The 22,495-nt window shown below is 41.9% G+C and overlaps 1 protein-coding gene across 4 annotated transcripts in view; it reads right to left on the bottom strand.

The window, feature by feature from the left end:
* Positions 1-22,495, bottom strand: part of LOC115129601 (ecto-NOX disulfide-thiol exchanger 2-like) — a 164,989-nt gene that overhangs the window by 103,197 nt on the left and 39,297 nt on the right. For all 4 annotated transcript variants that reach the window (XM_065018692.1, XM_065018689.1, XM_065018690.1 and 1 more), the window contains exon 2: positions 2,318-2,449. In XM_065018692.1, the coding sequence (XP_064874764.1) occupies positions 2,318-2,435 (118 nt within the window). In that variant the 5' untranslated portion in view covers positions 2,436-2,449. The remainder of the gene's footprint in view (positions 1-2,317; positions 2,450-22,495) is intronic.

The following is a 22,495-nucleotide window of genomic DNA, read 5'->3' as shown; positions in this document are numbered from 1 at the left end:
TTAGGGGGGGGGGGTTCTGTCACGCCCTGGTCTAAGTATTTTGTGTTTTTCTTCATGTATTGGGTCAGGCCAGGGTGTGGCATGGAGTTTTTGTATTGTGGTGTGTTTTGTCTGGGGGTTTTGGTGTGTATGTTAGTGGGATTGTAGCTTAGTAGGGTGTTCTAGGAAAGTCTATGGCTGTCTGGAGTGGTTCTCAATCAGAGGCAGGTGTTTATTGTTGTCTCTGATTGGGAACGACTCTCCTTCACCATATGAAAACCGTGACAATTATAACTACAGTAGAGGTATGGTTAGGGTTATAACTACAGTAGAGGTATGGTTAGGGTTATAACTACAGTAGAGGTATGGTTAGGGTTATAACTACAGTAGAGGTATGGTTAGGGTTATAACTACAGTAGAGGTATGGTTAGGGTTATAACTACAGTAGAGGTATGGTTAGGATTATAACTATAGTAGAGGTATGGTTAGGGTTATAACTATAGTAGAGGTATGGTTAGGGTTATAACTACAGTAGAGGTATGGTTAGGATTATAACTATAGTAGAGGTATGGTTAGGGTTATAACTATAGTAGAGGTATGGTTAGTGTTATAACTACAGTAGAGGTATGGTTAGTGTTATAACTACAGTAAAGGTATGGTTAGGGTTATAACTACAGTAGAGATATGGTTAGTGTTATAACTACAGTAGAGGTATGGTTAGTGTTATAACTACAGTAGAGGTATGGTTAGTGTTATAACTACAGTAGAGGTATGGTTAGTGTTATAACTACAGTAGAGGTATGGTTAGGGTTATAACTACAGTAGAGGTATGGTTAGGGTTATAACTATAGTAGAGGTATGGTTAGGATTATAACTATAGTAGAGGTATGGTTAGTGTTATAACTACAGTAGAGGTATGGTTAGGGTTATAACTATAGTAGAGGTATGGTTAGTGTTATAACTACAGTAGAGGTATGGTTAGTGTTATAACTAAAGTAGAGATATGGTTAGTGTTATAACTACAGTAGAGGTATGGTTAGTGTTATAACTACAGTAGAGGTATGGTTAGGATTATAACTATAGTAGAGGTATGGTTAGGGTTATAACTATAGTAGAGGTATGGTTAGTGTTATAACTAAAGTAGAGATATGGTTAGTGTTATAACTATAGTAGAGGTATGGTTAGGGTTATAACTATAGTAGAGGTATGGTTAGGATTATAACTATAGTAGAGGTATGGTTAGGGTTATAACTATAGTAGAGGTATGGTTAGGGTTATAACTATAGTAGAGGTATGGTTAGGGTTATAACTATAGTAGAGGTATGGTTAGGATTATAACTATAGTAGAGGTATGGTTAGGGTTATAACTACAGTAGAGGTATGGTTAGGGTTATAACTACAGTAGAGGTATGGTTAGGGTTATAACTACAGTAGAGGTATGGTTAGGATTATAACTATAGTAGAGGTATGGTTAGGGTTATAACTATAGTAGAGGTATGGTTAGGGTTATAACTACAGTAGAGGTATGGTTAGGATTATAACTATAGTAGAGGTATGGTTAGGGTTATAACTATAGTAGAGGTATGGTTAGTGTTATAACTACAGTAGAGGTATGGTTAGTGTTATAACTACAGTAAAGGTATGGTTAGGGTTATAACTACAGTAGAGATATGGTTAGTGTTATATAACTACAGTAGAGGTATGGTTAGTGTTATAACTACAGTAGAGGTATGGTTAGTTATAACTACAGTATAACTTATAACTAGTAGAGGTATGGTTAGGGTTATAACTACAGTAGAGGTATGGTTAGGGTTATAACTATAGTAGAGGTATGGTTAGTGTTATAACTATAGTAGAGGTATGGTTAGTGTTATAACTACAGTAGAGGTATGGTTAGTGTTATAACTAGTAGAGGTATGTTAGTGTTATAACTACAGTAGAGGTATGGTTAGTGTTATAACTATAGTAGAGGTATGGTTAGGTTATAACTATAGTAGAGGTATGGTTAGTGTTATAACTAAAGTAGAGATATGGTTAGTGTTATAACTATAGTAGAGGTATGGTTAGGGTTATAACTATAGTAGAGGTATGGTTAGGATTATAACTATAGTAGAGGTATGGTTAGGGTTATAACTATAGTAGAGGTATGGTTAGGGTTATAACTATAGTAGAGGTATGGTTAGGGTTATAACTATAGTAGAGGTATGGTTAGGGTTATAACTATAGTAGAGGTATGGTTAGGATTATAACTATAGTAGAGGTATGGTTAGGGTTATAACTACAGTAGACGTATGGTTAGGATTATAACTGGATTATGGTTATAATACAGTAGCTGTACCTGACATAAGGGGTTGTCCTGTCATGCCCATGGGAGCCATGCCCAGGTTATTCATAGCTGTGGCCCAGGCGTTGGGGTCTGACATAGGCATTGTCATTGGGCTGGAGTCCATGGACATGTTATGAATCCCTTCTGCAAAAGAGAGCGAGAGTCAGTCAGAATATGGTACAATCAGATATGGTCTCAAATCATTTTGTCTGCTTTGTTCAATTTCCTCACATTTCCTATTTAATATCTTCCATAAACCTGTGAGGCGTTACAAAGGAAATGAAATAGAGTCTTTACTCATGTCTGGCAATAGAAGAGAGGTATACTTCATCTTTGTGCTCTCAGAGTGGCGAGAGACAGTGTCAGTACAGTGACACGCCCTTTACATTGAATTCAGAGGTTCAATCCCCTCCTAGCTGAATCCCCTGGTCTCTGATCTCTACTAAGAGAGCCTCCTGATGATGCTGCTTCTCCTCCCTGACCGACACCACACACTCTCAGAAGGAACCACACACACGCGCACACACACGCGCGCACACACGCGCGCACACACACACACACACACACACACACACACACACACACACACACACACACACACACACACACAGTTAAACTAGAATCTACCCAATAAAACGCCAGTGAGAGAGAAAAGCTGGTTTATGTTTGACTGTCACAGTAAATAATAATAATTCTCCAGCAAACACAAAACATTACGGTGATAATAAAAACTGAAATCCAGACACTGAAGGGAATTTATAAGGCATTAGGGCTTCTGAAACTAAAACATCTCTGGCCAAATGCTACCAACACACATCTATTCATACAGCCCACGGCGGTCTGGTTTTCTGCCAAGTGTAACGTCTTACACAGTAAATCCAACACATACAGATCCCTAGAGTAAAAGGCTCAGAGTAAATAAGAACACATCACGAAATTCAAAGACCACCGTTTTCTGACAAACCACACAATTTCACAACACTAAATGGGCTTTCTTTCTCTACTTTATTTGACCTCCCCCTCTGACGGACAGGGAAAAGTGTGACGGCTGGCAGGGGGACTAAACTGCTCTCATGGTGCCAAAATAAACAGTGGGTGCTAATGAGGAGGAGGGCTGAAGAAAACACTTCATACTTCAGTAAATGATACCTCTGTCTGGTATATTACAGGACTAATGATGATACCTCTGTCTGGTATAATAAAGGACTAATGATGATACCTCTGTTTGGTATAATAAGGACTAATGATGTTACCTCTGTCTGGTATAATACAGGACTAATGATTATACCTCTGTCTGGTATAATACAGGACTAATGATGGTACCTCTGTCTGGTATAATACAGGACTAATGATGGTACCTCTGTCTGGTATAATACAGGACTAATGATGATACCTCTGTCCTATATAATACAGGACTAATGATGTTACCTCTGTCTGGTATAATACAGGACTAATGCTGATACATCTGTCTGGTATAATACAGGACTAATGCTGATACATCTGTCTGGTATAATACAGGACTAATGCTGATACATCTGTCTGGTATAATACAGGACTAATGCTGATACATCTGTCTGGTATAATACAGGACTAATGCTGATACATCTGTCTGGTATAATACAGGACTAATGCTGATACATCTGTCTGGTATAATACAGGACTAATGCTGATACATCTGTCTGGTATAATACAGGACTAATGCTGATACATCTGTCTGGTATAATACAGGACTAATGATGATACCTCTGTCCTGTATAATACAGGACTAATGCTGATACATCTGTCTGGTATAATACAGGACTAATGCTGTTACCTCTGTCTGGTATAATACAGGACTAATGATGATACATCTGTCTAGTATAATACAGGACTAATGATGTTACCTCTGTCTGGTATAATACAGGACTAATGATGATACATCTGTCTAGTATAATACAGGACTAATGATGTTACCTCTGTCTGGTATAATACAGGACTAATGATGGTACCTCTGTCTGGTATAATACAGGATTAATGATGGTACCTCTGTCTGGTATAATACAGGACTAATGATGGTACCTCTGTCTGGTATAATACAGGACTAATGATGATACATCTGTCTGGTATAATACAGGACTAATGATGATACATCTGTCTAGTATAATACAGGACTAATGATGTTACCTCTGTCTGGTATAATACAGGACTAATGATGATACCTCTGTCTGGTATAATACAGGACTAATGATGATACCTCTGTCTGGTATAATACAGGACTAATGCTGTTACCTCTGTCTGGTATAATACAGGACTAATGATGATACCTCTGTTTGGTATAATACAGGACTAATGCTGTTACCTCTGTCTGTTATAATACAGGACTAATAATGATACCTCTGTCTAGTATAATACAGGACTAATAATGATACCTCTGTCTGGTATAATACAGGACTAATGATGATACCTCTGTCTGGTATAATACAGGACTAATGCTGTTACCTCTGTCTGGTATAATACAGGACTAATAATGATACCTCTGTCTGGTATAACACAGGACTAATGATGATACCTCTCTCTGGTATAATACAGGACTAATGCTGTTACCTCTGTCTGGTATAATACAGGACTAATGCTGTTACCTCTGTCTGGTATAATACAGGACTAATGCTGTTACCTCTGTCTGGTATAATACAGGACTAATGCTGTTACCTCTGTCTGGTATAATACAGGACTAATGATGATACCTCTGTCTGGTATAATACAGGACTAATGATGATACCTCTGTCCTGTATAATACAGGACTAATGATGTTACCTCTGTCCTGTATAATACAGGACTAATGATGTTACCTCTGTCTGGTATAATACAGGACTAATGCTGTTACCTCTGTCTGGTATAATACAGGACTAATGATGATACCTCTGTCTGGTATAATACAGGACTAATGATGATACCTCTGTCCTGTATAATACAGGACTAATGATGTTACCTCTGTCCTGTATAATACAGGACTAATGATGTTACCTCTGTCTGGTATAATACAGGACTAATGCTGTTACCTCTGTCTGGTATAATACAGGACTAATGACGATACCTCTGTCCTGTATAATACAGGACTAATGATGTTACCTCTGTCCTGTATAATACAGGACTAATGATGTTACCTCTGTCCTGTATAATACAGGACTAATGATGTTACCTCTGTCTGGTATAATACAGGACAAATGCTGATACATCTGTCTGGTATAATACAGGACTAATGCTGATACCTCTGTCTGGTATAATACAGGACTAATGCTGTTACCTCTGTCTGGTATAATACAGGACTAATGATGATACCTCTGTCTGGTATAATACAGGACTAATGCTGTTACCTCTGTCTGGTATAATACAGGACTAATGATGATACCTCTGTCCTGTATAATACAGGACTAATGCTGTTACCTCTGTCTGGTATAATACAGGACTAATGATGATACCTCTGTCTGGTATAATACAGGACTAATGCTGTTACCTCTGTCTGGTATAATACAGGACTAATAATGATACCTCTGTCTGGTATAATACAGGACTAATGCTGATACCTCTGTCTGGTATAATACAGGACTAATGCTGTTACCTCTGTCTGGTATAATACAGGACTAATGCTGTTACCTCTGTCTGGTATAATACAGGACTAATGATGATACCTCTGTCTAGTATAATACAGGACTAATGATGATACCTCTGTCTAGTATAATACAGGACTAATAATGATACCTCTGTCTGGTATAATACAGGACTAATGCTGTTACCTCTGTCTGGTATAATACAGGACTAATGCTGTTTCCTCTGTCTGGTATAATACAGGACTAATGATGATACCTCTGTCTGGTATAATACAGGACTAATGCTGTTACCTCTGTCTGGTATAATACAGGACTAATGCTGATACATCTGTCTGGTATAATACAGGACTAATGCTGATACATCTGTCTGGTATAATACAGGACTAATGCTGATACATCTGTCTGGTATAATACAGGACTAATGATGTTACCTCTGTCTGGTATAATACAGGACTAATGCTGATACATCTGTCTGGTATAATACAGGACTAATGCTGATACATCTGTCACAACTTCCGCCGAAGCCGGTCCCTCTCCTTGTTCGGGCGGCGTTCGGCGGTCGACGTCACCGGCTTACTTCCTCTGTCTAATATGATAAAGGACTAATTCTGCTTTCTCTGTCTCCTGCATCTCAGATACTCTCATTATACTCCCATCCTTGGGTTGCCATGGCAAAGGCTGTTAAAACGGTTGTATAACGGAGAAGAGAGAGGTGTTGTATTTTACTGCAGTTTTACACCAGTCATCATGTTGTCAACTGACCAAATAGTCAAGGCATAGTTGAGGCTCAGAGGCTTGTTAACCGTTGATACCCTCCTTAGAGGGTCCACTGCAACAACAACTAAAGGTGCTCTAATTGCAGAAGGGGGAGTTGGAGCTGTTTTACAGCAGGTCAAACAGGAGTCGTGTAAACAGCCTCACTCATCAGTTATAACAAAACTGACTAGTCTCACTGACCAGTCAAAACAAAAAGGGCATAAATGCAATGAGATGGTTTAGAATCAGTGACAACCGTATAAGTCTCAGTTTCCGATAGGATCCAGATACCTCCACAGGATTTAGCTCATCACTCAACAACTAACTGTGTTGTCATGGGAGATCTTAGAACTGATCGTATCAAGAGGTTTATAGTAATCTAAGAGTTGAAGGCTTTGAGAGATTGGTAGAGTGCTGGTCGAGGTCAAGGTTAGTGCTGCTGGCCTCACGCCCTGAAATGGTAAGACGCTGTAGACGAATTGTCCAAAGTATCATGGTTCCACCGGTCACCAGAGACAATCTTAGAGACAATTAGGACACTCAGGTGTTATCTATTTGCCATTATGATTTCCCCTTTTAAAAGAGGTGTGTTTCTGTCTCTGTTTTGCAGGAGCTGGATTTTCGGTTGCCATGTGTGTCTGTCCCCTGAGTAAGTTTTCTAATCATACAGTGGTTCCTCCATTAAAAGTTGCAGCGTACTGCGGCGCAGCTTGCATGGTGCCGTAGAATTCTATGGCACTTTATTTAAGTGTCAACCTCTGGTACCATTAATGCTAGTTAGTGCTAGTTTAACCCGGTCTCCCGCTTTAACCATCTTCGAGAAGCATTTGATAGCCTTCAATAATGACTGAACTAGAGAATGCGGTAAAGCGGGAGACCGGGTTTCACTTCCTCGACTGGGATGAAGGAGTAGGCTGTCCTTGTAAATAAGAATTTGTTCTTAACTGACTTGCCTAGTTAAATAAAGGTTGCCCTAAGAGCATAACATTTCTCCAAATGGAGATTTGGTTTCAGTGAAAATAAAAATTCAAAATTCAAAAGGCACTCGCACATCTGAGCAATCTTTTTGCAGGTGTATGGTAACAATTGGACAAGATGAAGGGGAAAAGGAAACCGCACACTGCTTTTGATAGTATCATTGATCTTTAATAAGCTTATGTATCGGCCTCACGGCCTTCATCAGAGCTTTTGGGAGTTTAAAAAAAATGATCCACCTTATTTAGACCTGGCCCCACCCACATCCGTTCCACGCATCGAATGGGGTTGGAGGCGAAGGAAAAACAAATAAGTGCTGCCAAATATAACAATATGCATATCATAATCATTCGAATAAAGTGTGTAAAGACGTATTAAACACGTATGTAAAACAACAATGAGGACATCGACCTACCGAGCAAGTTTTCATAAATCATTGGGTACAACGTAAGAAAAACGTCAGAGTAATCTGAAATAGGGGCATAATTCATATTCAAAATCACAACATAACATACATTGGCATGTTATCGGGAGTACAGTACTGGGCTATTTAGCTAATGAACACAGCGTCCTGCAGGCACGCAGGAGACCGGGGTTCCTGACAGGGAGGAAGGAGTAGGCTGTCCTTGTAAATAAGACTTTGTTCTTAACTGACTTGCCTAGTTAAATAAAGGTTACACTAGGAGCATAACATTTCTACACTCAAATGTGTGACTCAATAATTACATATAGAGGATTGGAGGATATTTCTGTAATTCAGTGATATTTATTCCCATAGTAATTCATTATGGATCCATGACTAAATAAACATCGGCATTTTGAAAGAGTATTTTTACCATTATTTTATTAATAAAAGCATAAAGATGCCTTTATTAGTGTCAATATTAATAATAATCACTTGGTTTTAAAAATAACAATATTTTGGAGATGATTTCATTTTCAAATAATATAAAATGAGCGAGAAAAATGGCACTCTTGAACATGGGGTGAACATGGGGTAAACCAGCATCTGTAGCAACACAGCTTGCACTGCTTTGCAGTGTCTTAGACTTTGCCCCACTCAGTCGCTGTACAACGAGACCGGTCAGATGTGGTTTACAGCACTACAGTAAGAGAAAAATAATCCTAATAAAATTATAAAAACAAAATAATAAAAATAATAAAAACCTTAGTGTAACAACAGTTTTAGTAAGCAATACTGAAGTCGTGCATAATTATCCGTGTCTATTTAGGTTTATGTTGCCCATTCATTGTCAGAGACACAGTAGGACCCAAAAGCATAATCAGTGCTCTAACTCGCCCTTGCGCTGGTCTAGAGCAGTGAAGTGGTGGCGCAGGGTACAGTGCTAAACCACAAATGACCTGTAAGTCCCACAGTGTAAACTCGCAACTTTAAAGGAGGAACCACTGTGGTGTTTGTTGCTTTGTTCCAGTATTACTATGATTCTTCTGTTCCCTTGTTTCTCAGTAAAGTATTTACTTTATCCTAAATCATTGATTCCTCGTCTAGTCCATTCTCTGCACCTGAGTTCAACCTCACCACGTCACACACGGAGTCTCTCTGTCCTCCAGTCTGCTCTTTGCTAGCTCCCTCCCTCTCTCCATTCACCCATCACTCCCTTCCCTCCCTAGGCACTGACCTCTGGGATTTAGGGCTTTAACAGAGTGACCTTGAGGACAGAGGTCTGGCATGGTTCCCTCAGCTCTCGTTCACTTGAGAGCTGAGAGGGAGTGTGTCTGAATAGCAAGCAGCAGTGGAAAGATCAACACTAGCGCACACGCTTGCTGGCCCAACCAGAAGAAACGTCAGCCATTGAAAATACACATCTGTCATCAAGAGGAAGCATTGAATACAAATATGTCTAAGACTGAACCTGTTCTACAGTTTAACAAAAGAAATGCACTGCCTAAAGTTTGGCAGGGATCGATTCAATGTGTAACCTCTATTTCAACATTTAACTGGTCAAAGAGGTAGATGAAAATCAATGTGGATTAGGTTGGGTTACTATTGGGTTACTATGCTTAGTCTGGGGCTATAGTGTAGGCTATGCTGTGAAAACCTTGCTGTAATCTGATTAGTGAGGAGTTGTTCTAAACAATCAATCATTTTGCAGTTTAATTATAGTCGTTATTGATTTAATAGAATCAATTCACATTGAGCCCTTGATCGATCTGATTCTGTTTTAGTTGGAAAAAAGCCTAAAATTAACCAGCTGCAAAAAAAACACGTTTTCAATTGAAAATAATTGAAGTGACAAATCTCTACCTGGACTCCCACCGTACCAAAGTAATGGCATGAGAAACACTGCCACAGGCCTGATCTCAGCCTTACTTGCCTATGAGCTGCAGTACAGGCTTTTGAACTGCAGTACAGGCTCCCCCAGGGTGCTGATGGGAAATGTATCAGTTTTACAGTTTTTCTCAGTCGCTTTGGTGCATTTGTCACATCATCCCTAACATGTGCAAAATAATAAGTGCATTTCTCAGAACAATTTGTACAAATTGCAATATACAATAGATATGTTTCTAAAGCTAGTCAGTCACTAAAAATCCTTAGTACATCTCTCAAAAGTAAATATTCATGCCAATGATCATGTCAGTGTCATCAGAATGATAAGTCATTGAGTCATTGTTCACGAACAAGGTCGTCAAAATGTTTAGGCATGTTGTCAATGTAACTGTGTACTTTGACAGTATTACCTGATGTAAACTTGGGCTACAGTTTGGATGACAGCTACTGTATTGAAAATGCACAAGGCTGCACTTCTATGGCATATATCAATTTTAACAGTGCTATTTACTTATTACTGTATGTGGGTTATCGATTGAAAGAGACTGGACAACCCATGAGGCACAAAGGAAAAAAAACTAAATTAGAAAGAAACACCGGAAACCACCCCTAAGGCACAACTTTGCCCGCAGCACTGTTGTGCTGTCTCTACACATCCAGACGTTCCTGTCTGTCGACCCACATATTCTCATCCACATCACACCGGATATTTTCCCTTCCAATGCAACGTGGAAAGAATCTTTTGGAATGCCTTATCCATCCTCTGCAGGCGTCTACTGTGATGTCCTCACATTCTGCATCCATTGCAGCCAGCAGGGTCATCTGTGTGTGTGGCTGACGATCGTACACCTTCCACCTCCATGCTGAAAATAACTCCTCATTTTGCTTAAGGAATGGTGAATAAGGTGGGAGGAATTTTATGAGCATCCTCGGGTGGGTCACAAACCATTGCCTTATGTTTGATCGATGGAAACTCACATTATCACAAATGACCACATACTTTGGCAAATCCTCTCTAAACAGACCCCTCCCATCATCAGGGATGAGAGGCCTGTAGAGAGTCTCTAAAAAGTTGAGTAGATGCTGGGTGTTGTATGGCCCTATAAGGGGGATATGGGTTAGGACACCATGCTCCGAAATAGCAGCACACATGGTGATATTTCCTCCCCGTTGGCCTGGCAAATCCACAGTAGCTCTGTGACCGATGATATTCCGACCCCGTCTTCTGCATTTGGTCAGGTTGAAGCCAGCCTCATCCACGTATACAAAGTTGTGGGAGGGTTAACTTGATTCCAACTCCATTATACGCTATATCCCAGAACACACAGTTGAATTTGTTTTGGTAATGAAGAGTGACATAACATGTACATATATTGCATGTTCCTTCCACCTTCCACCAGGCTATGAGGGGTGGCCAGTCCTCTTCTGGCTGTGCCGGGTGGAGATTATAAACCTAGAGAGGAACCAGGCTATGTGGGGTGGCCAGTCCTCTTCTGGCTGTGCCGGGTGGAGCCTATGTCCTCTTCTGCCTCTTCCTCTGTTTTGCCTTCCACCATGCATCCTTGCTCCTCTTCTTCCTCCTCCTCTTGGCTGTTGACCCTGTTCATTTCCTGGTCCATCCATTATTGGAAAATTGCAACTCTGTGTTTTTGGTCTATATATGCTTGCCAATTGATTCTTCATGAGATGCACCTTTGAGAAATTTAGACAACTGGTTGATTGTTGGTTGAACTAACACTTTACATTCCTTCATGAGTGAGGGTCAATTTCACCTGCACGATTCATCAATTCACGTTTTTGTACAAAAGGTCTAATAGAAATGTGTAAAACTATGCTTGACAGTTTATGACAAATAGTTCAACAATTTTGCATGTAATGGCTTATGCAAGGAACTAATGCCTAGATGTTTTGAGGGGTAAGACTATTCAACAGAGAACCATCTACTACATTTTGATCAACATGACATGAGCAATTGATAATGTGGAAAAAAGCTGACACTTGTACATTATCAATTGCAATTTGCTCAAAAGGAATAAGAAATTGCTTTAATGATGTGCACAAGTGACTAGATGTTTTGGAATTTGTACAAGTAGTTTCAAGAATTGCACTTTTGATCTAAGAAATGCACCAAAGCGACTGAGAAAAACTGTAAGGCCCATTGGCCGGAGGCCTCCAAACAGGCCAAGAAAAGCTCAGGGACATTTAGTTTACAACGGACAAGGTCTTAACAGCTAACAGGCCAATTACAGCCTCTAACAAAGAAAGGTCTCCTGGAACACTATCATGGTCATATACCCCCAGAACAGTGAAGGAAGACTGTACTCAGAACTAACGGAGACAGACAGACAGACAGACAGACAGACAGACAGACAGACAGACAGACAGACAGACAGACAGACAGACAGACAGACAGACAGACAGACAGACAGACAGACAGACAGACAGACAGACAGACAGACAGACAGACAGACAGACAGACAGACAGACAGACAGACAGACAGACAGACAGACAGACAGACAGACAGACAGACAGACAGACAGACAGACAGACAGACAGACAGACAGACAGACAGACAGACAGACAGACAGACAGACAGACAGACAGACAGACAGACAGACAGACAGACAGACAGACAGACAGACAGACAGACAGACAGACAGACAGACAGACAGATTGAGATAGTAGAGAGAGGGAGAGGGAGAGGGAGAGAGTAGAGAGAGAGGGAGAGGGAGAGAGTAGAGAGAGAGGGAGAGGGAGAGAGTAGAGAGAGTAGAGAGAGGGAGAGGGAGAGAGTAGAGAGAGAGGGAGAGAAAAAGAGAGAGAGGGGGAGAGAAAAAGAGAGAAAGAGAAATAGAGGTTGGGAAAGAGAGAACGGTCTAACTAATGGCAAATTGCAGGCATTTTCTATCGCAATCTGGACCATCCACATAAAGAAAATTAGGTCTAATGAGAGTTTGTCAGAAAAGTGTAATGCCTGGTAAGAAATAATTAGGGGTTTTATCAACATAAAATTATCAAATAGCCTATAAATGTGTCCTTGCTGAACAGAAAATTGGTGGGTGAAATGGTGCAGAATCTAATTAATTTACACTGCATGTATCTATATCAAAAGTAAAAACATCCATGACATTAAATGTCTCGGATTTCCTCACAGCATGATCCTAATATAGGAGGCAAATGCCAAAAAACAATCCTCAGAGTAGTGATGCCAGTCCATCCTCACCAGGCAGAATAAAATTCATGCATCGCAAAACAGCTTTCTTGGAGTGGATGGATGCTTGTTTGACCTTAATCTAGTGGATGCAGATCTGTGTGTTCAGCTCTGTGCTTCTGTTCGTGTGTCAGCAGGGATTCCTTCCACCTCAATCCAGATCAGCACAACTAGAAGTACACTAAAAAGTGGAGAGTATTGATTCCAAGTAAGGAATAGGATACATTACTGTGTGCATCCACATCCACCTAAAGACATGAGTGTGTGCGTGTTTATGTTTAATGATGTATGAGTGGCCTTCTCTTCCCTCCTTTCATCTATTAATAATGTACACATCTTAGAGCACTTCTCATTAACAGTGGAGCTGGGAGAGAGAGCTCAGTGTGGGGTCTAGATAACAGATCTGTTCATTTAGAGTTCAGACAGAAGTAGCTGATAGAAGCAGCCTGAAGACACATTTCTCTGCACCCGGGAATCCATCAGCCTAATCCTGCCAAGCTTTCAGAGGGGAATGGTTGGCCTCATCTCCCTCATCAAAGGTCTCCCCTATCTATCTTCTTCATCAAACTACAGGTCCTACTGTTACAGTAGTTCAACCCTCCAAAAGGTTTGGAAGACAGGCTAGAATAGCATACTTAATCAAATCCAGCTGCAACAATTTGGCTGATAAATATTGTTTTTAACTTTACTAATAGTTTTTCCTCTTTTGCAATAAGAGGTAAACATATTTTTATTCACATTTTTTATTACTATTTACTTCCACCTGAGACAAGGCACTTGTTGATTGTTCAGGCACATCAGAGATTATGTTTATCATATACAACACCACTCTGGCGCTACTTGCTTTACCTTTGAGCTGAATGAATCATCCACACATATATTCCTTCCAAACCGGACAAATCATACAGGTCTGAACTCTAACAGCATAATGATATTGACATGAGCAGTGAGCACATAAATCAAAGCCATGCACTCCATCTGATTACTGCATGTGCACAGGCTAACTGCCTGATTAGCTAAATTAGCTTTCCTTATAATACTGTATCTTGAATGAGATCACCATTTAGTCTTAAACTAATGGATCCCTCTTGAAGAGCTGTGTGATTAAACTCGGAAGCAAGGACTGATTCATCACTCAGTGCTTTGGTAGGAGTTGAGGAGTGAAATGCCATTTATTCAGAATAATGTGGAACAAAATTGGCTTCATCAGAGTGCTGTGCAATGACATAATACAATGGAGAGGAAGCACTACTCTCTAATGTGGTCTTAGTGTTTATGTTTTGTCCAGTGTGTCTTTCTTGACATTCTCTACCCCTCATAGGTGAGTGTTTCTTGTGTGTGTATCACTCTCTCAAATCCTTCACTTTAATGGGGGAGATCAGATATTTTTGGAGGATGATGACACTTGGAGAAGAGCTGAGCTGACTTATCTGGGGAAGTGCAGCTAATGAAAGACACCACATTAAAGCACCCGGGCTTGACTTCCTCTTTTAGAACTTCACCTTGAACATGAAGAGGAAAAACCCCACCTCAGCCACCATAGACTGTGATTTTTGTCTTTGAAGTATTTTTGCCGAGGACTTCCAGGAAGGAGTGCTTTTTGATAACCAACCTCTGTTTCTATAGTCTATTCAGGATCCATTTTTAGACAAATGGAGCAGGAGCCCAATTGTTTTTACAGGCAACATACCATGAATCCTATGTGAAAGTAACCAAGATGGCGTAGCAGTGCAGACGTGGTTTGTCGTTCTTTCGTGTACTTTTTGTATTTTTCGTATATATTTCTATCCTCTTTTCCATTTTTAAATTAAATATACCTACCACCTCACCCAATGTGATACGGATCTGCTATGTGTTTTAGACCTTATAGCCAGAACTTCCATCAGTAGCTAGCCATCAGTAGCTAACCAGCTAATTAGCTACTAGCTATTTAGTCATTGTCAGCCACTGCCAGCGGCCTTTACCTTCCGCACAGACACTAGACGTTTTTTTTTGCCTGGATAATAATTGCCAGCCTGCCAGTATCTGAGCCAGGCCGACCTCCCGGTCCACTCAGTGATCACTCGGCTACACAGAAGATGCCTCCAGGACTCTACTCCAACATGGCTAGAATCCACTACTCCACCTGATACTTACCGTAAGCTCTGGAGCTCTGACCTTTGTAGCGGATCATCGCTGCTAGCTAGCTGCTACCGAGTGGCTATAGTGGCTAATGCCCCTGCCTCGAAGCTAGCACCAGTTAGCCGCGAGCCAGGCACATCTCCCGGCTAGCAAACAAAATTACTACAACTACAATACCTCTTTTGCCATCTGGCCTGGACCCTTTGTCGACACGGCGCCTCTCCGTACCACCACGACTGGTCTGCCGACGGAACTCCATCCACTGTGCCCTCAACCGGCCTTTGTCGGACGACGGAGCAGACGCTTCTACTAACCCCAGCCTGCTAACTTTAATCGCAATGTCTCCCACGTGCTAGCGTAGTAACGACTACCCCGCGGTTTCCCTGTTCCATCTATTGCTGTTCACTGGACCCTATGATCGCTTGGCTACATAGCTGATGCCTGCTGGACTGTTCATTAATCACAGTACTCCATTTAGTTTAGTTTTTTGTTTATCTGTCGGCCCCAGCCTCGAACTCAGGCCCTGTTTTTAGTTAACCGACCCTCTCTGCCCATGCATCGCCATTTTACCTGTTGTTGTTGTCTTAGCTGATTAGCTGTTGTTGTATTACAAGTTGTTGTGATTGCTTTATGCCTCGCTTTATGTCACTCTCAAATGTCAATATGCCTTGTATACTGTTGTTTAGGATAGTTCTCATTGTTTTAGTTTACTGCGGAGCACCGAGTCCCACTCAACATGCCTCAGATACCTCCTTTGTCCAATCTCCTACACATGCGGTGACCTCACCCAGCATAACTAGAGCGTCCAGAGATGCAATATCTCTTGTCATCACTGGGTTCATACAGTGGGTTTACCTCCACTGTACCCGCACCCCACCATATCCCTGTCTGTTCATTATGCCCTGAATCTATTCTACCACGACCAGAAATCTGCTATTTTTATTCTCTGTCCCCAACGCACTAGACAACCAGATTTGATAGCATTTAGCCGTACCCTCATCCTACTCCTCTGTTCCTTAGGTGATGTGGAGGTTAACCCAGGCCCTGCGTGTCCCCAGGCACTCTCATTTGTTGACTTCTGTAACTGAAAAAGCATTGGTTTCATGCATGTTAACATCAGAAGCCTCCTCCCTAAGTTTGTTTTACTCACTGCTTTAGCACACTCCGCCAACCCTGAAGTCCTTGCCATGTCTGAATCCTGGTTTAGGAAGGCCACCAAAAATTCAGAGATTTCCATACCCAACTACAACATTTTCCGTCAAGATAGAACTGTGAAAGGAGGAGGAGTTGCAATCTACTCCAGAGATAGCCTACAAAGTTCTGTCATACTTTCTAGGTCTATACCCAAACACTTCAAGCTTCTAATTAAAAAACTTAATCTCTCCAGAAATAAGTCTCTCACTGTTGCCACCTGTTATAGGACCCCTTAGCTCCCAGCTGTGCCCTGGATACCATATGTGAATTGATTGCCCCCATCTTTCTTCAGAGTTCGTTCTGCTAGGTGACCTAAACTGGGAAATGCTTAACACCCCGGCAGTCCTACAATCTAAGATAGATGCCCTCAATCTCACACAAATTATCAAGGAACCCACCAGGTACAACCCTAAATCCGAAAACATGGGCACCCTCAAAGATATTATCCTGACCAACTTGCCCTCCAAATACACCTCTGCTGTTTTCAATCAGGATCTCAGCGATCACTGCCTCAATGCCTGCATCCGCTATGGGTCCGCGGTCAAACGACCACCCCTTATCACTGTCAAACGCTCCCTAAAACACCTCTGCAAGCAGGCCTTTCTAATCGACCTGGCCCGGGTATCCTAGAAGGATATTGACCCCATCCCGTCAGTCGAAGATGCCTGGTTGTTCTTCAAAAGTAATTTCCTCAACCTTTAAATAAGCATGCCCCTTTCAAAAAATATAGAACTAAGAACTTGGTTCACTCCAGACCTGACTGTGTCACGAATCCCGTTTCCTGAGTCTGTTTTTTGCCTGTGTTCTGTCCTGGAGTGTTTTTTCCGGCGTCCTGGAACGCACCCTGTCTGTTTGCCGGGCTATGTAGCCAGTTGGGAGTTCTGATTACCCGCACCTGTATCCCATCAGCTATCTGCACACCTGGTCCTGATCATCATCTCTCCTCTTCATAAGCCCGGACCTGACATCCATTCCCTGCCGGATCGTTAGCCATGAACAGTATGTTGTGCCAGAGTATCAGCCTCAAGTTGGATAGCATTTGTTGTGTTGTTTTTTACATATTGCTTGCCTTAAACTTACCTCCGTTTGTTCTGTCTTCAGTTACTCACCCGGATCATTTACCCCATTCCCACCTGGTCGTCAGAGGATTCCGCTACCCCATTGGATCCACCTATTTACTCCCATCAACTCACCACCGCTGCCCGCTACGCCACCTGGATATATCTACCCATTCACATTCACTTGTAAATAAATACTCACCTTCTTCCTACTCTGCTTGTCCTGGTCTGCTTCTGGGTTCGATTTTGAAAGAACGTGACAGACTGCCCTCGACCAGCACATTAAACATCCTGTGGCGGACTGCACTAGCATAGTCCCCGCGATCTGCAACTTTTCAGGGAAGTCAGGAACCAATACACGCAGTCAACAAAGCAAAGACTAGCTTTTTCAAACAGAAATTTGCATCCTGTATCTCTAACTCCAAAAAGTTTTGGGACACTAAAGTCCATGGAGAATAAGAGCACCTCCTCCCAGCTGCCCACTGCACTGAGGCTAGGTAACACTGTCACCACCGATAAATCCACGATAATTGAGAATTTCAAGAAGCATTTCTCTACGGCTGGTCCTGCTTTCCTCCTGGCTACCCCAACCTCGGCCAACAGCTCTGCACTCCCCGCAGCTACTTGCCCAAGCCTCCCCAGCTTCTCCTTCACCAACATCCAGATAGCAGATGTTCTGAAAGAGCTGCAAAACCTGGACTCATACAAATCAGCTGGGCTAGACAATCTGGAGCCTCTCTTTCTAAAATTATCCACCGCCATTGTTGCAACCTCTATTACCAGTCTGTTCAACCTCTTTCGTATCGTCCGAGGTCCATAAAGATTGGAAAGCTGCCGCGGTCATCCCCCTCTTCAAAGGGACCCAAACTGTTATAGACCTATATGCATCCTGTCCTGCCTTTCTAAAGTCTTTGACCATTTCGAATCCCACCGTACCTTCTCCGCTGTGCAATCCGGTTTCAGAGCTGGTCACGGGTGCACCTCAGCGACGCTCAAGGTACTAAACGATATCATAACCACCATCGACTACTGTTCAGCCGTCTTCATTGTCCTGGCCAAGGCTTTCCACTCTGTCAATCACCGTATTCTTATCGACAGCCTTGGTTTCTCAAATGACTGCCTCGCCTTGTTCACCAACTACTTCTCAGACAGAGTTCAGTGTGTCAAATCGGAGGGCCTGTTGTCCAGACCTCTGGACTCTTTTCTCCGTATATATCAACGATGTCGCTCTTGCTGCGGGTGATTCCCTGATCCACCTCTACGCACACAACACCGTTCTGTATACATCTGGCCCTTTGGACACTGTGTCAACTAACCTCCAGATGAGCTTCAATGCCATACAATGCTCCTTCCGTGGCCTCCAACTGCTCTTAAATGCTAGTAAAACCAAATGCATGCTTTTCAACCGTTCGCTGCCCGCACCTGCCCATCCGACTAGCATCACTACTCTGGATGGTTCTGAGTTAGAATATGTGGACAACTACAAATACCTAGGTGTCTGGCTAGACTGTAAACTTCTCCTTCCAGACTCACATCAAACATATCCAATCCAAAGTTAAATCTAGAATTGGCTTCCTATTTTGCAACAAAGCATGCTGCCAAACATACCCTCGTAAAACTGACCATCCTACCGATCCTCGACTTTGGCGATGTCATTTACAAAATAGCTTCCAATGTATCAGCAAACTGGATAGTCTAGCACAGTGCCATCCGTTTTGTCACCCAAGCCCCTTATACCACCCACCACTGCAACCTGTATGGTCTAGTTGGCTGACCCTCACTCCATATTCGTCGCCAGACCCACTGGCTCCACGTCATCTATAAGTCTATGCTAGGTAAAGCCCCACCTTATCTCAGCTCACTGGTCACGATAACAACACCCACCTGTAGCACGCGCTCCAGCAGGTATTTCTCACTGGTCATCCCCAAAGCCAACACATCCTTTGGCCGCCTTTCCTTCCAGTTCTCTGCTGCCAGTGACTGTGATGAATTGCAAAAATCACTGAAGCTGGAGAATTATAGTTCCCTGACTAACTTTAAACATCAGCTATCTGAGCAGCTAACTGATGGCTGCAGCTGTACATAGCCCATCTGTAAATAGCCCAACCAATCTATCTACCTCATCCTCATATTGTGTTTATGTACTTTTCTGCTCTTTTGAACACCAGTACTTCTACTTGCACATCATCATCTGCTCATCTATCACTCCAGTGTTAATTTGCTAAATTGTAATTACTCCACTACTATGGCCTATTTATTGCCTTACCTCCTCACGCCATTTGCACACACTGTATATAGACTTTATTTTTTTCCATTGTGTTATTGACTGTACTCTTGTTTATTCCATGTGTAACTGCGTTGTTGTTTGTGTAGCACTGCTCTGCTTTATCTTGGCCAGGTCGCAGTTGTAAATGAGAACTTGTTCTCAACTAGCCTTCCTGGTTACATTTTTTTTTAATTAAAGAAGAGAGAGAGAGACTGCGCTTTGTCCATATAACCCTGGAGGGTCATTGTCAGCAAAGGTGTTCTCTCTGTCCTCAATTAAAGCCAATCACCATTTATAAAACAAACCATCACCGAGACATTACCGACAGTTAAAAGCAGGATTAATTAGTGATTACTCATAGACACTTTGACTGTTATAAATATCTGTGCACTATGAAGATGAAAATGCTTTAGTGGGAGGAATGGGACAAAAGTGTTTTTTGTGTGTGTTTACAGAGACAGACAACACTGCTTCCTGTTTGGCCCTGTCTGGGGGTATCATAGGATGGGGACACAGTGTCTCCTGACCCCTCCTGTCTCAGCCTCCAGTATTCATGCTGCAGTAGTTTGTGTCGGGGGGCTATGGTCAGTTTGTTATATCTGGAGTACTTCTCTTGTCCTATCCGGTGTCCTGTGTGAATTTAAGTATGCTCTCTCTAATTCTCTCTTTCTCTCTTTCTTTCTCTCTCTTGGAGGACCTGAGCCCTAGGACCATGCCTCAGGACTACCTGGCATGATGACTCCTTGCTGTCCCCATTCCACCTGGCCGTGCTGCTGCTCCAGTTTCAACTGTTCTGCCTGTTATTTGACCATGCTGGTCATTTATGAACATTTGAACATCTTGGCCATGTTCTGTTATAATCTCCACCCGGCACAGCCAGAAGAGGCCTGGCCACCCCACATAGCCTGGTTCCTCTCTAGGTTTCTTCCTAGGTTTTGGCCTTTCTAGAGAGTTTTTGTTAGCCACCCTGCTTCTACGCCTGCATTGCTTGCTGTTTGGGGTTTTAGGCTGGGTTTCTGTACAGCACTTTGAGATATCAGCTGATGTATGAAGTGCTATATAAATCATTTTGATTTGATTTGATTTGCTTGGAATGAAAAGTGTCCCTTTCAGGAGCCATTAGGGGGGTCCAGGGGCCCAACACTATATTCCAGTTAATCAGGGCTGTTTCAAGGCCCACAGGGACACACACAGGGACAGTAGTCACTCAACACTAGTCCTTAGGTTATCACCCCAACCCCTCCACTGAATCCTCCTCCCAATTTTCCTCTCCTCTCCTCCACTCTCTTCTCTTCTCCTCCACTCTTTACAGTACAGAGAAGAGAGGCAAGCTAGGGTCAAGTACAGCACATTACATAGGCCTGACAATTCAGGCACACAGGGGGAATGGAGTGAGAGGGGAATGGAAAGCATACTGAGCCCTAGCTTAGTAAACCTTAATGGAAGAGTGGATCTCAAAATACAGTAGGCATCAAGTAATACCAGTAATCTCATTTTGTAACAAACTAATGGAATCACAACAGACCTGACACATACACCACACATAATTTCATTATTTTGAGGGGAAATTAATGGTGAAGTGATGAGCATATTGGTAATTAGTGGAGAGAACCCCCACCGAAAAAAGTAATTGAAAAAGTATGTTTTACGATTTCATAATTAAAGTGAATGGTTTAAGGGGAAAATGCAGTTGGGAGCATAAACTTAGATTCATCATTAAACATTACTATTCAGGGGTTGCTTGCCTTCATGTGCGCCAATGTATTAAGACTTCAAGCCTCAACGCTGGAGCAGAAACGCCATTACAGAGAATTTAGAGGAACTTTCAATTAAATAAAATCAGGCAGTTCACAAACACGCAGGCCTACATACATTCAACTGATTCAAATGGTTCATCCATTATGCAGTGTGTCAGAAGAGTTCAGTGAGGAGGAGACTTGATGGATTCATTAGAGCCATGCGATGTACATAGCCAATTGAATCCACATTCATCTCTCCTGCATAGCAACTTTAACCTGCCAGCCGCAACAAGCTTATAATAACCAAAACAAACCGGCCAGCCATAACAAACCTATAATAGTCAAAACACATCTAGGCCTATATCATGAAAATACAGTATTAAAGCTTTTGATGGTATGTGCACAAGTTTGCCAGTCATAAAAATCCTACAGAGAGAGCAGATTTGCCACAGATAATCCACACTGCTACTTAGTCTTCAAATCAAATCAAATTGTATTGGTCACATGAGCCAAGTACAACAGCTGGAGACTTTAGAGCGAAATGATTACTTACAAGCCCGCTCCCAACAACGTAGAGTTAAAAATTAATACAAGTATTTGCTAAATAAAAAAGGAAATAGTAACACAATAAAAACAATATTGAGGGTACATATAAGGAGTACCAGTACCGAGTCAATGTGCAGGGGTACGAAGTGAGGTAATTGAGGTAATACAGTATCTACATGTTGTTAGGGGTAAAAGTGACTAGGCAATCAGGATATATTAATAAACAGAGTAGCAGCAGCGTATGTGACGTGTGAAAGTGTGTATATGTGTGAGTGTGTGTGGTGGCAATTTTCATGTGTCTGTGTGTTTTGTGTGTGTGAGCGTATGTAGTGTGTGTGTGTGTGCGTGCTGGAGTGTCAGTGTAGTATGTGTGAGTGTGTGGCTAGAGTATAGTGAGTTTGCAGTCAGTGCAAGGGAGTCACAGCGCAAAACAATTAAGGTAAATA

This window comes from Oncorhynchus nerka, linkage group LG5, assembly GCF_034236695.1.
Source record: "Oncorhynchus nerka isolate Pitt River linkage group LG5, Oner_Uvic_2.0, whole genome shotgun sequence".
Taxonomy (NCBI): domain Eukaryota; kingdom Metazoa; phylum Chordata; class Actinopteri; order Salmoniformes; family Salmonidae; genus Oncorhynchus; species Oncorhynchus nerka.
Note: the sequence above shows the minus strand (reverse complement) of the source record. Positions and strands in the feature narration are given on the sequence as shown.